This window comes from Pseudoliparis swirei, chromosome 12 (assembly GCF_029220125.1).
Source record: "Pseudoliparis swirei isolate HS2019 ecotype Mariana Trench chromosome 12, NWPU_hadal_v1, whole genome shotgun sequence".
Taxonomy (NCBI): domain Eukaryota; kingdom Metazoa; phylum Chordata; class Actinopteri; order Perciformes; family Liparidae; genus Pseudoliparis; species Pseudoliparis swirei.
In genome coordinates this window covers 23035873-23049731 of record NC_079399.1, presented here as the reverse complement: position 1 = coordinate 23049731, position 13859 = coordinate 23035873, and the positions used below count along the sequence as shown (strand labels likewise).

General features: G+C 52.2%; 1 protein-coding gene across 1 annotated transcript in view; it reads right to left on the bottom strand.

Moving 5' to 3' along the window:
* The window catches only part of LOC130203066 (centrosomal protein of 128 kDa-like), a 50578-nt gene that overhangs the window by 15094 nt on the left and 21625 nt on the right, over positions 1-13859 (bottom strand). The window contains exons 15-18 of the mRNA XM_056428956.1: positions 11741-11929; positions 10506-10955; positions 5835-5999; positions 4684-4848 (exon numbers count right to left, since the gene is read on the bottom strand). Coding sequence (XP_056284931.1) covers positions 4684-4848; positions 5835-5999; positions 10506-10955; positions 11741-11929 — 969 coding nt within the window. The remainder of the gene's footprint in view (positions 1-4683; positions 4849-5834; positions 6000-10505; positions 10956-11740; positions 11930-13859) is intronic.

Genomic DNA, 13859 nt, shown 5'->3' with positions numbered 1-13859 from the left:
GCACAGAGGTTGTGTGTGTCATGAAAATGAGCTCAGGGACTTTGTTCCTTCTTGTCAGCATCAGCGATACAAACTGACGGTCTGTCAACTCCTAACGTCTGCTGCCACACACACACACACACACACTTCAGATAAAGCGTAAACACGGTCACACCACTACATGGCCCTCAGCATGCCTCCAACACTGGGCGACTGCACTGTCCATATCATCCTTCATCCACACGGGGACATGAACGCTGCGATGTGAGACCGGCAGGTCTCTGTTTGGTGGGGGGCCGTTAGGGCTGCACACGCTGATGGAGGCCTAAGCTTACTAATGGCTCACACACACAACTAAGAGGGGGGGGGGGGGCTTCAGGTACCAATGAAGCCGAGTACCAGATTACCCCACTAGAGAGCTTGTAGTACAATATCACCCCACTAAAAAGCTTGTAGTACCATATTACCCCACTAGATGGCTTGTAGTACCATGTTACCCCACTAGAGAGCTTGTAGTACCATATTACCCCACTAGAGAGCTTGTAGTACCACATTACCCCACTAGAGAGCTTGTAGTACCACATTACCCCACTAGAGAGCTTGTAGTACCATATCACTCCACTAGAGCGCTTGTAGTACCATGTTACCCCACTAGAGAGCTTGTAGTACAATATTACCCCACTAGAGCGCTTGTAGTACCATGTTACCCCACTAGATGGCTTGTAGTACCATATTACCCCACTAGAGCGCTTGTAGTACCATGTTACTCCACTAGATGGCTTGTAGTACCATATTGCCCCACTAGAGCGCTTGTAGTACCATATTACTCCACTAGATGGCTTGTAGTACCATATTGCCCCACTAGAGAGCTTGTAGTACCATGTTACCCCACTAGAGAGAGTGTAGTACCATATTACTCCACTAGAGAGCTTGTAGTACCATAATGCCCCACTAGAGAGCTTGTAGTACCATGTTACTCCACTAGAGAGCTTGTAGTACCATAATGCCGCACTAGAGCGCTTGTAGTACCATGTTACTCCACTAGAGAGCTTGTAGTACCATATTACCCCACTAGAGAGCTTGTAGTACCATATTGCTCCACTAGAGAGCTTGTAGTACCATATTACTCCACTAGAGAGCTTGTAGTACCATATTGCTCCACTAGAGAGCTTGTAGTACCATATTACTCCACTAGAGAGCTTGTAGTACCATATTGCTCCACTAGAGAGCTTGTAGTACCATATTACTCCACTAGAGAGCTTGTAGTACCATATTGCTCCACTAGAGATTGTAGTACCATATTACTCCACTAGAGAGCTTGTAGTACCATATTGCTCCACTAGAGAGCTTGTAGTACCATATTACTCCACTAGATGGCTTGTAGTACCATACTGCCCCACTAGGGAGCTGCCTCACTAAATGCAAGGCTACTTGTGGTCCCTAGTCTAAAGTAGGAGGAGCCAGAGCTTTCAGGTATCAAGCTCCTCCTCCTTTATGAACCAGCTCCACCTTCAGTCCTGGAGACACATAGTCAGAATGATCTCGAAGGTCAACCTCGTGGTGGTGAATGTTTGCGTGAGTCCATTTACAGAGAGATGTCCTCATAACAGAGACCATGACTCACAATAAAGACTTCAGAACCCCAAATCACAAAGAAAAACTCTCACGGCCGCAAACTAGAAGTCAACAGCAGCTTTCTGTCTTCACTCCCCCTGGTGGCCAGGTGTTGGCGTGAGATCAGACATGGCGGCGGGCTTTTGAACCCGCGCCTCGGCAAACATGGTTACCGCGGCGCTGTCGAGATGCTTCTTCAAGACCAGATCCAAGCAAAGAGAATCTCCCGAGATGTGGAGCCGCTCAAAGGGCGGCGGCTGCTGTGTGGGAGGATGAGACGAGCCTTCGGTCTCCACCCCAAAGCACCACAGGAAGCTCTCAGGGAGGAGGAGGAGATCTGGACGAGCTGCAAAGAGACGTCTGCGGGACTCAAAGAGACGCAGAGACTTCCTCAGCAGCAGCGCCGCGGAACCAGGCTCCAGACACGGGATTTAAACCTGTGACCGTCGACGTCCCTCAGACTGACGGAGGTCTGAGGGTACAGGCTGAGGACACCACCCGCTGAGGACATGGCGGAGATGGAAGAGAGAAGCCAAAGGTGGAGATGTTTCGACTACCAGGAAGTGGAAGGTAGGTGGAGATGTCAACAAATACCAGGAAGTGGAAGGTAGGTGGAGATGTCAACAAATACCAGGAAGTGGAAGGTAGGTGGAGATGTTTCGACTACCAGGAAGTGGAAGGTAGGTGGAGATGTTTAGACTACCAGGAAGTGGAAGGTAGGTGGAGATGTCAACAAATACCAGGAAGTGGAAGGTAGGTGGAGATGTTTAGACTACCAGGAAGTGGAAGGTAGGTGGAGATGTCAACAAATACCAGGAAGTGGAAGGTAGGTGGAGATGTTTAGACTACCAGGAAGTGGAAGGTAGGTGGAGATGTTTAGAATACAAGGAAGTGGAGATGTTTAGACTACCAGGAAGTGGAAGGTAGGTGGAGATGTTTCGACTACCAGGAAGTGGAAGGTAGGTGGAGATGTTTAGAATACAAGGAAGTGGAAGGTAGGTGGAGATGTTTAGACTACCAGGAAGTGGAAGGTAGGTGGAGATGTTTAGACTACCAGGAAGTGGAAGGTAGGTGGAGATGTCAACAAATACCAGGAAGTGGAAGGTAGTTGGAGATGTTTCGACTACCAGGAAGTGGAAGGTAGGTGGAGATGTTTCGACTACCAGGAAGTGGAAGGTAGGTGGAGATGTTTCGACTACCAGGAAGTGGAAGGTAGGTGGAGATGTTTAGAATACAAGGAAGTGGAAGGTAGGTGGAGATGTTTAGAATACCAGGAAGTGGAGATGTTTAGACTACCAGGAAGTGGAAGGTAGGTGGAGATGTTTAGCCTACCAGGAAGTGGAAGGTAGGTGGAGATGTCAACAAATACCAGGAAGTGGAAGGTAGGTGGAGATGTTTCGACTACCAGGAAGTGGAAGGTAGGTGGAGATGTTTAGACTACCAGGAAGTGGAAGGTAGGTGGAGATGTTTCGACTACCAGGAAGTGGAAGGTAGGTGGAGATGTTTAGAATACAAGGAAGTGGAAGGTAGGTGGAGATGTTTAGACTACCAGGAAGTGGAAGGTAGGTGGAGATGTTTAGAATACCAGGAAGTGGAGATGTTTAGACTACCAGGAAGTGGAAGGTAGGTGGAGATGTTTAGACTACCAGGAAGTGGAAGGTAGGTGGAGATGTTTAGAATACCAGGAAGTGGAGATGTTTAGACTACCAGGAAGTGGAAGGTAGGTGGAGATGTTTCGACTACCAGGAAGTGGAAGGTAGGTGGAGATGTTTAGAATACAAGGAAGTGGAAGGTAGGTGGATATGTTTAGACTACCAGGAAGTGGAAGGTAGGTGGAGATGTTTAGAATACCAGGAAGTGGAGATGTTTAGACTACCAGGAAGTGGAAGGTAGGTGGAGATGTTTAGACTACCAGGAAGTGGAAGGTAGGTGGAGATGTCAACAAATACCAGGAAGTGGAAGGTAGGTGGAGATGTTTCGACTACCAGGAAGTGGAAGGTAGGTGGAGATGTTTAGACTACCAGGAAGTGGAAGGTAGGTGGAGATGTTTCGACTACCAGGAAGTGGAAGGTAGGTGGAGATGTTTAGAATACAAGGAAGTGGAAGGTAGGTGGAGATGTTTAGACTACCAGGAAGTGGAAGGTAGGTGGAGATGTTTAGAATACCAGGAAGTGGAAGGTAGGTGGAGATGTTTAGAATACCAGGAAGTGGAGATGTTTAGACTACCAGGAAGTGGAAGGTAGGTGGAGATGTTTCGACTACCAGGAAGTGGAAGGTAGGTGGAGATGTTTAGAATACAAGGAAGTGGAGATGTTTAGACTACCAGGAAGTGGAAGGTAGGTGGAGATGTTTAGACTACCAGGAAGTGGAAGGTAGGTGGAGATGTTTAGAATACCAGGAAGTGGAGATGTTTAGACTACCAGGAAGTGGAAGGTAGGTGGAGATGTTTAGACTACCAGGAAGTGGAAGGTAGGTGGAGATGTTTAGAATACAAGGAAGTGGAGATGTTTAGAATACCAGGAAGTGGAGATGTTTAGAATACAAGGAAGTGGAAGGTAGGTGGAGATGTTTAGACTACCAGGAAGTGGAAGGTAGGTGGAGATGTTTAGAATACCAGGAAGTGGAGATGTTTAGACTACCAGGAAGTGGAAGGTAGGTGGAGATGTTTAGACTACCAGGAAGTGGAAGGTAGGTGGAGATGTTTAGACTACCAGGAAGTGGAAGGTAGGTGGAGATGTTTAGAATACCAGGAAGTGGAGATGTTTAGACTACCAGGAAGTGGAAGGTAGGTGGAGATGTTTAGACTACCAGGAAGTGGAAGGTAGGTGGAGATGTTTAGAATACCAGGAAGTGGAGATGTTTAGACTACCAGGAAGTGGAAGGTAGGTGGAGATGTTTAGACTACCAGGAAGTGGAAGGTAGGTGGAGATGTTTAGACTACCAGGAAGTGGAAGGTAGGTGGAGATGTTTCGACTACCAGGAAGTCAGTGTTTGACCTCTCCACCGCTCTCAGGTGGACCCGTGTGTGAGGCCTCAGGAAGCAGCCGAGGCCGTGAGGGCGTCGACCCCACGACGAACAGAGCCACTCACCTGGAGCTTGTCCTCCCCGTTCTTCGCCAGGCTGCGACAGGCTGCGTCCAGCTCCTCGCCCATGGAGGTGAGGACGGCCTCTCGCTCCGCGTCCATGCGCAGCACCTTCTGCTCCAGCTTCAGCAGCTCGGACTCTGAAGCACGACCGCGCTCCGCCGACCGGACCTGTGGAGGGCGGGACCGCCGGGCCGAGTTCAGTCGTCAGAATCTCACGAGGCTGAATATAGACACTCATGACAGCAGGCGGTCTGGACATGAGGAGACGTCCAGGTGTGTGGTCACAAGGTCAATTGTACAGTTTACTTGATTACACACACACACACTGAGTTCAGGTCCCTCCTACCTGCCAGTAGCGTCAGAGCCCCTACCAGGACGTGTCCATCAATATATGCGCGGCGTACAGGAACTAAGTGACGCCCCGGGGCCTGGATCATTACCCTGTCTCTGGGATGATGAACCAATAAGAAGAGTCCCCCATCCACCCGATAGCAGATCAAATACACGCAGCCCCTCCGCGCCCCGCGTGACGTATCAAAGGTCTTCAAGGCGTCATGTGCCGGGGGCGTATTGATGGAGCCCCTTGAAGAATGCTGCCGATTCAGCACCACTGCCAGCCCCCCGGTAGGTCGGTCTGATCACGTGACCTCACGGACATCGCAGAGCTCTGAGTGCCAGGAAGGGAGCGAGGGAAGCGCCCTTGAAGGCAGCCGTGAAGCTTCCTGTGGCGGTCGCGTCGTCTCCAGCATTCGATGACAAAACAAACAAAGACAATACTTTCTGAGCAGAGTCAGCTCATGTAAGAGTTCCGACCTTCCCCTTGGATAGAGCTTACAGTCAGGGCTGAACCCGGCCTTTAGATCAGCGTCGGAAACACACCGGGGCAAACGGCCCTTAAGGAAGAGAGTGTGGCCCCTGATATCACGAGGAGCACAAAACGCCCCCAGAATGTCCTCCAATAATTATGATGATTTAAGGAACTTGTCAAAAACATCGTAGCCTACATTACCCGGTCCGGAATCTATTAGACTACTGCTTAATAGTCTTATTATTACCTAATAGTCGAATAACTGTTATGGCTTGAATATTATTTAAACTTTCAGGGCTTTGAACATTAGTCAATAGAAAGCGCATCAAAAGGAGGCGGGGCTTACTGTGTCCTCCAGTTCCTGTTTGAGGAGCTGGTACTTCCTGTGGGAGAGTGCGTGCGCCTCGTCTTTGGCGCTCAGCTGCGCCGCCAGCTTATCACACTCGGCCTTCATGCGGTCCAGCTTGAGGTGCAGCGCCGCACACAGCTCCCGGTCCGAGGCCGCCGCCGCCTGCAGGAGGAAGGCGGGGTTTAAGGCCAATGAACAGGGGTCACATGGGGACCAATGAACAGGGTCCACATGGGGACCAATGAACAGGGGTCACATGGGGACCAATGAACAGGGTCACATGGGGACCAATGAACAGGGTCCACATGGGGACCAATGAACAGGGTCACATGGGGACCAATGAACAGGGGTCACATGGGGACCAATGAACAGGGGTCACATGGGGACCAATGAACAGGGTCCACATGGGGACCAATGAACAGGATCCACATGGGGACCAATGAACAGGGTCACATGGGGACCAATGAACAGGGTCCACATGGGGACCAATGAACAGGGTCCACATGGGGACCAATGAAGAGAGTCCACATGGGGACCAATGAACAGGGTCCACATGGGGACCAATGAACAGGGGTCACATGGGGACCAATGAACAGGGTCAAATGGGGACCAATGAACAGGGGTCATATGGGGACCAATGAACAGGGGTCATGGGGACCAATGAACAGGGGTCATGGGGACCAATGAACAGGGTCCACATGGGGACCAATGAACAGGGGTCACATGGGGACCAATGAACAGGGGTCACATGGGGACCAATGAACAGGGTCCAAATGGGGACCAATGAACAGGGGTCATGGGGACCAATGAACAGGGTCCACATGGGGACCAATGAACAGGATCCACATGGGGACCAATGAACAGGGTCCACATGGGGACCAATGAACAGGGTCACATGGGGACCAATGAACAGGGTCACATGGGGACCAATGAACAGGGTCACATGGGGACCAATGAACAGGGTCACATGGGGACCAATGAACAGGGTCACATGGGGACCAATGAACAGGGTCACATGGGGACCAATGAACAGGGTCACATGGGGACCAATGAACAGGGTCACATGGGGACCAATGAACAGGGTCACATGGGGACCAATGAACAGGGTCACATGGGGACCAATGAACAGGGGTCACATGGGACCAATGAACAGGGTCACATGGGGACCAATGAACAGGGTCACATGGGGACCAATGAACAGGGTCACATGGGGACCAATGAACAGGGGTCACATGGGGACCAATGAACAGGGTCACATGGGGACCAATGAACAGGGTCACATGGGGACCAATGAACAGGGTCACATGGGGACCAATGAACAGGGTCACATGGGGACCAATGAACAGGGTCACATGGGGACCAATGAACAGGGTCACATGGGGACCAATGAACAGGGTCACATGGGGACCAATGAACAGGGTCACATGGGGACCAATGAACAGGGTCCACATGGGGACCAATGAACAGGATCCACATGGGGACCAATGAACAGGGTCACATGGGGACCAATGAACAGGGTCACATGGGGACCAATGAACAGGGTCACATGGGGACCAATGAACAGGCTCACATGGGGACCAATGAACAGGGTCACATGGGGACCAATGAACAGGGTCACATGGGGACCAATGAACAGGGTCACATGGGGACCAATGAACAGGGGTCACATGGGGACCAATGAACAGGGTCCACATGGGGACCAATGAACAGGGTCCATGGGGACCAATGAACAGGGTCCACATGGGGACCAATGAACAGGATCCACATGGGGACCAATGAACAGGGTCCACATGGGGACCAATGAACAGGGTCACATGGGGACCAATGAACAGGGTCCACATGGGGACCAATGAACAGGGTCACATGGGGACCAATGAACAGGGTCACATGGGGACCAATGAACAGGGTCACATGGGGACCAATGAACAGGGTCACATGGGGACCAATGAACAGGGGTCACATGGGGACCAATGAACAGGGTCACATGGGGACCAATGAACAGGGTCACATGGGGACCAATGAACAGGGTCACATGGGGACCAATGAACAGGGTCACATGGGGACCAATGAACAGGGTCACATGGGGACCAATGAACAGGGTCACATGGGGACCAATGAACAGGGTCACATGGGGACCAATGAACAGGGGTCACATGGGGACCAATGAACAGGGTCACATGGGGACCAATGAACAGGGTCACATGGGGACCAATGAACAGGGGTCACATGGGGACCAATGAACAGGGTCCACATGGGGACCAATGAACAGGATCCACATGGGGACCAATGAACAGGGTCACATGGGGACCAATGAACAGGGTCACATGGGGACCAATGAACAGGGTCACATGGGGACCAATGAACAGGGGTCACATGGGGACCAATGAACAGGGTCACATGGGGACCAATGAACAGGGTCCACATGGGGACCAATGAACAGGGTCCACATGGGGACCAATGAAGAGAGTCCACATGGGGACCAATGAACAGGGTCACATGGGGACCAATGAACAGGGGTCACATGGGGACCAATGAACAGGGTCACATGGGGACCAATGAACAGGGTCACATGGGGACCAATGAACAGGGTCCACATGGGGACCAATGAACAGGGTCACATGGGGACCAATGAACAGGGGTCATATGGGGACCAATGAACAGGGGTCATGGGGACCAATGAACAGGGTCCACATGGGGACCAATGAACAGGATCACATGGGGACCAATGAACAGGGGTCACATGGGGACCAATGAACAGGGTCACATGGGGACCAATGAACAGGGTCCACATGGGGACCAATGAACAGGGGTCATGGGGACCAATGAACAGGGTCCACATGGGGACCAATGAACAGGGGTCACATGGGGACCAATGAACAGGGTCCACATGGGGACCAATGAACAGGGTCACATGGGGACCAATGAACAGGGCCACATGGGGACCAATGAACAGGGTCACATGGGGACCAATGAACAGGGTCACATGGGGACCAATGAACAGGGGTCACATGGGGACCTATGAACAGGGGTCACATGGGGACCAATGAACAGGGTCACATGGGGACCAATGAACAGGGGTCACATGGGGACCAATGAACAGGGGTCACATGGGGACCAATGAACAGGGTCACATGGGGACCAATGAACAGGGTCCACATGGGGACCAATGAACAGGGTCACATGGGGACCAATGAACAGGGTCACATGGGGACCAATGAACAGGGGTCACATGGGGACCAATGAACAGGGTCCACATGGGGACCAATGAACAGGGTCCACATGGGGACCAATGAAGAGAGTCCACATGGGAACCAATGAACAGGGGTCACATGGGGACCAATGAACAGGGTCACATGGGGACCAATGAACAGGGTCCACATGGGGACCAATGAACAGGGTCACATGGGGACCAATGAACAGGGGTCATATGGGGACCAATGAACAGGGGTCATGGGGACCAATGAACAGGGTCACATGGGGACCAATAAACAGGGGTCACATGGGGACCAATGAACAGGGTCACATGGGGACCAATGAACAGGGTCCACATGGGGACCAATGAACAGGGGGCATGGGGACCAATGAACAGGGTCCACATGGGGACCAATGAACAGGGGTCACATGGGGACCAATGAACAGGATCCACATGGGGACCAATGAACAGGGTCCACATGGGGACCAATGAACAGGGTCCACATGGGGACCAATGAACAGGGTCACATGGGGACCAATGAACAGGGGTCACATGGGGACCAATGAACAGGGGTCACATGGGGACCAATGAACAGGGTCACATGGGGACCAATGAACAGGGGTCACATGGGGACCAATGAACAGGGGTCACATGGGGACCAATGAACAGGGTCACATGGGGACCAATGAACAGGGTCACATGGGGACCAATGAACAGGGTCCACATGGGGACCAATGAACAGGGGTCACATGGGGACCAATGAACAGGGGTCATATGGGGACCAATGAACAGGGGTCACATGGGGACCAATGAACAAGGGTCACATGGGGACCAATGAACAGGGGTCACATGGGGACCAATGAACAGGGTCACATGGGGACCAATGAACAGGGTCACATGGGGACCAATGAACAGGGTCACATGGGGACCAATGAACAGGGTCACATGGGGACCAATGAACAGGGTCACATGGGGACCAATGAACAGGGTCACATGGGGACCAATGAACAGGGTCACATGGGGACCAATGAACAGGGTCACATGGGGACCAATGAACAGGGTCACATGGGGACCAATGAACAGGGTCACATGGGGACCAATGAACAGGGTCACATGGGGACCAATGAACAGGGGTCACATGGGGACCAATGAACAGGGTCACATGGGGACCAATGAACAGGGTCACATGGGGATCAATGAACAGGGGTCACATGGGGACCAATGAACAGGGGTCACATGGGGACCAATGAACAGGGGTCACATGGGGACCAATGAACAGGGTCACATGGGGACCAATGAACAGAGGTGCCAGACTATCTGGGCTGAGACCAGGTGCAGGAGAGCGTGTCTTAATCCTGTCTTAATGCTACATATTCACTGTCGGGACATGAGAGTCTGGATAATCTCATTTTAAGCAGAGCTATATTTACCAAATGTGATTCCTTGATGGACTAAGATTCAAGAAGAGGACTCACCTTCAGCTCCTCCAGGTGAGCCATGACGTCATCCCTCTCCTGCTGGCACAGCGCGAGCCGCTCCTGCAGGTCGCAGCACGTGTCGGTCCTGCGGTCCCGGGTGCTGTCCAGCTCGGACTGGTGCACGATCCTCTCCAGCTGCAGCTGCTGGCCCAGGGCGGCCCGCTCCTCCTGCGCCGCCGCCAGCTGGGCCTGCAGCTCCGCGGCGGCCTTCAGGAGCTTCCCCTTGGCGCGCTCCTCCTCGGCCGACCTCTGGAGCAGCAGAGCGTGGGCCGAGGTCGCCTGCCTCAAGGCGGCCCGCAGCTCGGCCTGCGCGTCCTGGTCCGTTTGGCAACGCCGGGCTTGGGCGTCGGCTCGGTCCTCCAGCCTCTGGTTCTCCTCCCTCAGTCTGGCCTGGGCGGCAGCCAGGTGGTGGGACTCCTCCCCCAGGGCAGCCGAGGCCTCCCTCACCTAGGGGCAGGGTTAGAATGACTCTACAGCTGAGCTTTTCATTCTCCTCTGGACTTTAACGCGACTCACCCATCGCCAAAACTGTTCAAACATAAGCAGCATTACATAATTACGCGGTCCTCGACCTGCGTTCCCTCTTGGCAGGATTAGACAGCTAGTTTACATTTTCTTTATGAATAAATATGAATTATTACATGGTAACGACAGTACAAGCGTTCTGATTGGCTCATGGGTCGTCGGGTCAATAAATAAAAAAAGCCCAGTCAGATATCAAAATTCATTTGGAGGGAATTGATGACAGAGAAAGTCATTTTTATTCTTAAATTCTGATGAATGAAGAAACAATGTGCCTCCATAAAAAGGGGCACTTTTCTCATCCAGGGCAAAAGGGGAGGAGCTTGAGCACCACTAGAGGTCTACCTGTGCACGTGCCTGCACATACTGGTCCTTGGATGTAGTTGCACTGGGATCTGTGCTCCGATGCTGATGTGCCAGAAAAATGCATTCAGTAAAAAAACTGAATTGATACGTCGACCTTTAACCTCACCGCTTGAGGAGCAGAGGGGTCGTCGTTACATCACACACACACACACACACACACACACGGCGTCTGGTCATTTGTGAAAACAAGTCAAACTGGTCTCCAGTCCATGAGCCAGACGTGCAGCCAGGTGGAAAGACACAGTTTCTGACGGAGGGTCTTTGACCCTTCAAGGACACCGTTTTGAGTTCCCCCAGTGGGAGGAAAGATCTTTACGATTCCCGGCTGCTCGACCGCATCGTACCTCCCGGATTTCCTGCTCCAGTGACAACTGGCGCTGGCGGGTCTCGGACAGCTCCACGTCCTTGCGGTGGAGCTCTTCTTCGCGCTGGGCCAAGCGCCCGAGGACCTCGGCGAGCTCCCTGCGGGACGCCTCGCTCTGCTGGCTCAGCGCCTTCAGCTGCGCCTGGGAGCTCTGCTTGTCTCTGGCTGCCTGGAGAGAGAGAGGGAGGGAGGGAGGGAGGGAGGGAAATGAAGAGGAGGCGGAAGATGTTGTACAAAAAGGAGCTGGAACAATAATGAAATTGTGACAGGGAGGCAGAGGAACATGTGCAGTCGCAGCTGTCAGCTCGGCGATAAGGCACAGCGCTCAGGTCTGTTCCAGGCAGATTGCTTCTAATACTCCGGCTTTGACTGGAATGTGCAAAGACTTTGCTGCAGCTCAGAACCTAATCATTTAATTGAGCACTTGATTCTCTCCCTAAATTCATAAAGGGGGAATGATTCTGTAATTAATGTGCGTCCCGCGGAGTAAGCCGGGTGGGGGTCTGCAGCCGGAGCGTTGGGAGGGCACCGAGGCTTCAAGCGAGTAACCACCGTCAGCCTTTAATGATTCGACAAAGCACACGCGGCGCAACGTACGGGAGAAACGTTCTCAAGACCACTTCATACATGGTTCTATCATCATTAAGACATTACATACACATTATTCAAGAGTTCCCGTCTGACGACAGAACAAAGTCTGAATTAAAATGAACAGAGAACACGTGTTATGACTTTTAGTTATTCACTGTTCCAGCTCCTCTTATGTAACCCCCCCCCCCCATCATTACAATGCTAATGCACAGAAGCTGCTTCCAGTCCATCATGAAATATGATTATTATTAAGAGTATGAAATAAAACGGGAGAAGTGGACCAGAAAAACTCATCAATACATCTATTGTTCTGTCCATCCTGGAGAGGGATCCTCCTCTGTTCTCTCCTGAAGGTTTCTTCCTTTTTTCCCCCCTGAAGGGTTATTTGGGAGTTGTTCCTGGTCCGATGTGAGGTCAAAGGTCAGGGATGTCTATGTGTACAGATTGTAAAGCACTCCGAGACAAATTTGTAATTTGTGAAATTGGGCTATACAAGTAAACTGAATTGAATTGAATACTTTAACATCTGTATTTCCCCAGCGATGATTTATTTCCCCTGAAACGTTGAGCTCTGGAATTGAATGTGTTGTTCCACTGAGAGCACGGAGCTCGTGTCTGTGTGACGTTGTGTTAACACGCACAACAATTACACACAACAATACACACGCACAAACAGATTCGCTGGGAGACGCACACGCATTTAGATTCTCCTGACTCCACAAGACATGGAGGACAGTTATGTCGTCAACGTCTGTAGCATGACGTCCGTAGCACGACGTCCGTAGCACGATGTCCGTAGCACGACGTCCGTAGCACGATGTCTGTAGCACGACGTCTGTAGCACGACGTCTGTAGCACGACGTCCGTAGCACGATGTCCGTAGCACGATGTCTGTAGCACGACGTCCGTAGCACGATGTCCGTAGCACGGCGTTCGTAGCACGACGTCCGTAGCACGATGTCTGTAGCACGACGTCCGTAGCACGATGTCCGTAGCACGATGTCTGTAGCACGACGTCCGTAGCACGATGTCCGTAGCACGATGTCTGTAGCACGACGTCCGTAGCACGATGTCTGTAGCACGACGTCCGTAGCACGATGTCCGTAGCACGATGTCCGTAGCACGACGTCCGTAGCACGACGTCCGTAGCACGATGTCCGATGTCCGTAGCACGATGTCCGTAGCACGATGTCTGTAGCACGACGTCCGTAGCACGATGTCTGTAGCACGATGTCCGTAGCACGATGTCTGTAGCACGACGTCCGTAGCACGATGTCTGTAGCACGACGTCCGTAGCACGCCGCCCGTAGCACGATGTCCGTAGCACGCCGCCCGTAGCACGATGTCTGTAGCACGCCGCCCGTAGCACGATGTCTGTAGCACGCCGCCCGTAGCACGATGTCTGTAGCACGCCGCCTTTCTGGGCCTTCTACAACGTGTCGTGACGGTGATGCTCGTGCTTGATGGTGAGCCGATGCTACGCTAAGCGTCTCTGGGGGTGAGGAGGC